Source organism: Pinus tabuliformis, chromosome J, assembly GCF_031772625.1.
Source record: "Pinus tabuliformis cultivar Carrire ecotype Pingquan chromosome J, CPIR1, whole genome shotgun sequence".
NCBI lineage: Eukaryota > Viridiplantae > Streptophyta > Pinopsida > Pinales > Pinaceae > Pinus > Pinus tabuliformis.
Window position 1 is genome coordinate 884,068,412 of NC_142295.1, and position 3,641 is coordinate 884,072,052.

The following is a 3,641-nucleotide window of genomic DNA, read 5'->3' on the forward strand; positions in this document are numbered from 1 at the left end:
AATTTTAATCAAAATCCCATAGAGATTTTTAAGAACTTGAGTTTAAATTGTTTTATCTGTAAAATCAGTGCCTCCATGTTTTTGGTATCCATTTATGCATTCAAAAATGTATTTTAAACAACAAAAAATCACAAGCTTGCTTAAAATTTTATGGTTGACTTTAGGTGAAAATGATTGTTTGTCTATGGGTTAAACAACAAAAAATCACAAGCTTACTTAAAATTGTATGGTCGGATTTAGGTGAAAAGGGCTAGTCACAAGCTTGCTTTAAAAAAGGGTGTAGTTTAACAAAATGAAGTTTCTTATAGCCTTTTTTTTATTAATTTTAATCAAAATCCCATAGAGATTTTTAAGAACTTGACATTAAGTTTTTTAATGTGTAAAATTTAATGTTTCATACTTTTTAGGGCACTAAACCCATTTACATATTCAAAAATGTATTTTAAAAAACCAAAAAATCACAATTTTGCTTAAAATTATATGGCTGAATTTAGACACCTATAATTAAAAACTCTAACCACACAAAAACAAAATTGCAATCATTGAAAAAGAAGCAGATTTGAAACCTTCACCTACAACTTGCACACTTTACACACCGTATGCATAAAGGAGCTAGATAGAAACCTTGGGGCACACTTCCACCAAAGACTCAGCAACTTGATGGCAAATGAAATGACCACACCTGGAGTCTTCTACACTATTATCATGGATGGGTTTGTACACACATTGACAATTCTTGTGATCTATTTCTTGGGTAGTAAGTTGAATTTTTACCGAGACATGAATCCATGAAGGGACTACTTAAGTTCAACTTTACAGCACAAGTGACTTTCGTAGGATAATTGATGCACCCACTCATTATGTAACTGTTGAAAATCACACTTATGTTGAATCAAATTGATGCAAATAATTGTGTTCATACAATGAATCGCTGGAGATCGAGATGGAGGGTGAGGCCATTGTAAAGAGCGTAAATACGCTTGACTCCAAATTGAGAAAAACCATTGGATATTGTAAAGTTTTATTCCGTGTCATTGTCGATATTCCTGAGCCAAAGTCTCGAATCAACTCTGAAAGATTCCTAGGCAATAGTCCAAAATGAATGTTAAATTTCTAAAATGGTTTTATATTTTCGTATACTTGTAGCACATGCAAGGCTATTGGCTATACATTTTAGGCCTCAGCTACTTTAAGCCATCAAATCCGAGTAATTATTTTTCGAAAACTCTCGAACCTGAATTCACATTCGCGGATGAGACAACTTTGTAAAACGAAAAGTCATGGTATATTGTATGAAGGACAAAGCCATCGAAAAGGCGTAAAAAGCATAACAGTCTCAACGAAACCATAATTATTTATTCCATTGCAAAGAAGGGAAAGAGATACATGAAATAGCTCTGAATTCAACCATAGCCTCCTATCATCCAACCTATATTTAACGTACTATCGAATTTCTCAAACGTATATACATAAAATATATAATACATGAATTGGGTTACTGTAACCACCATCATGATAACGAGTATCTGAGAGCGCCTGCAACTGTAACTTGCTGACGGAATTAAGACGCAGCCTTACTTAATTCACCTCCACAATGCTCTCTAACGACGGTCTCCATCCATCGTTCCCGCATCTTCTCCTGGCAACATAATCTTCTTTGATGTAGAGGGCTTTACATTGAAGGTGACGCAAAAATGATTTCTCTTTTATAGAACGATGTGAAAGCAAGGCTTCAAGTTCTCGTTTGGACATTACCATCTTAACCCTAATAATACCACTGCCATTCTCCACACACTCAACTGAAGGAGGAGTTCGAGTACTCGAACGCCTTTCACTGCTAATTCTGCCCTCCATTCTGCCATTATCGATGCTTTTGCCCTCTGGTAAAGCGGCGTCTTTGGAGAGAGAAGGCGAATCAGGAAGAATTAGTAGCCGATAAAGCTGTTCCGGAACCAACTTCTGGTCCGGTGAAAGAGAGCGGCAGTGTGCATCCTCGGAATGAGCGACCGAATGCTGTGGGAACGCCGCCATGACATCTCTGACGACAAGGGGAGGCATGTATTCCATTATCTTTCCGTCGGTTCTCATCACCATTATAATTTCCTCACCGCCGATGAAATCTGCAGAGAGCTTTCCGGATCCGTGAGATGCTGCACAATTACCCATTGATGAAAACTCTGGTTGATTTCTGTACAACGAGATTTTGCAGGAAGAATTCTTTCTGATCAAATCTAAAGTATATGACTCTGCTGTTACAACAATTTCCAAGCGAATTAGATTTGTGAGTCACTTCAAGGAAATGAAGTGAATGAAAATATGAAGGCTGAGACGGAGGGTGTCGGTTTTTATTGGGAGAGAGGCCAGCCATGGCTGGCGTTTCACGTGTATGTGTCTCGGTTTCCCTTCCATTTCGGCTTTCTTCACCGTCCCGAGCTATTTCTTTCCGTGTGAATACAATTTCTGTTATATTTATTATCATTATTATTATTATTTTTTGTCTCACTCTAAAATTTCTATCTAAATTTCCTTTTGAAAAAAAAAAAAAATTAAATAAGTATGGCTCTTTTTATGTATTTTGACTTACGTTTATTTAGTTATTTATTTTAATTTTAATTTATTTATTTGTTCTTTATAGATATATAATGAAATATTTTAATAAAAATAGTGTGATTGTGAAGTTAACCATTAAATATTTTTTATAATTAAATAATAGACAATTGAATAAATTAATTAACAAAATATTTTGAGTGTTGGGATTCTTTACTATATATTAATTCTTTAGTTCAACTATTCACCCATGTCTTGATGGTGAATTATAGTAACTCGTTTGAAATTCTTTGACAAAATTTGTTTTATATGATTTAGTCGGAAAAATACTCCATATTAGTCATGAATCGCAGAAGCATGCATTCTCAGAACTTAACCAAATATAAAAATGTAGCAATTTAAACAGTAAATGAAATAGAAATTTTAATTTAAAAAATATGTATATTTTAATTACATAAAATCTAATTTTTTAGTGCCAAGAGTTGTAACAACACTTTATAAAATAGAGAACATAACATAATCTATTATAAAGGGAAACTAGATTATTGATAAATAGAATATGGAAAACATAACATAATTTATTCCAAAGGGAAACTAGATTATTGACAAATAAAATACCAGTTAACATAAATTCAATCATATCTTCTTTTTCATTGAGGCAATTTTCTCACCTCATGCTTTTTCAACCTACATGTTGAAAATGTCGAAGGAATGCCTTCATTTTTTTAAAAACTAGAAGTTTACATGAAACGAATTATTTGGATATCCATTTCTAAGATTGATCTTAGTTTGTTATTCCATGTACAATGGGAAAGGACTTCAAGACATAAACCAAAATAGAAATAAATAAAATGGGTATATATGTTCAAACCAAATTCAACAAATAGAATAAGAAAAAATTCATTAAATTGTGTAGTGTGTATAATGAATTTTAGATAAAATACAATACATTGAAATAGATAAAGTAGATTGCAATACATTATAATACATATATTAGGTACAATACAACACAAACATGTTCTCCTAATATAATAGATAAGTTATCATAATAGGATATGATAGTAAAACATATGAGATGTAAACATGGTAACTTT

The 3,641-nt window shown here is 32.7% G+C and overlaps 1 protein-coding gene across 1 annotated transcript; it reads right to left on the bottom strand.

Moving 5' to 3' along the window:
• Positions 1-1,578: 1,578 nt before the first annotated feature.
• On the bottom strand, positions 1,579-2,166 carry LOC149229497 (uncharacterized). The gene has a single exon (XM_089375856.1). The coding sequence runs from the start codon at positions 2,164-2,166 to the stop codon at positions 1,579-1,581; it is 588 nt and encodes a 195-aa protein (XP_089231982.1).
• Positions 2,167-3,641: the final 1,475 nt, after the last annotated feature.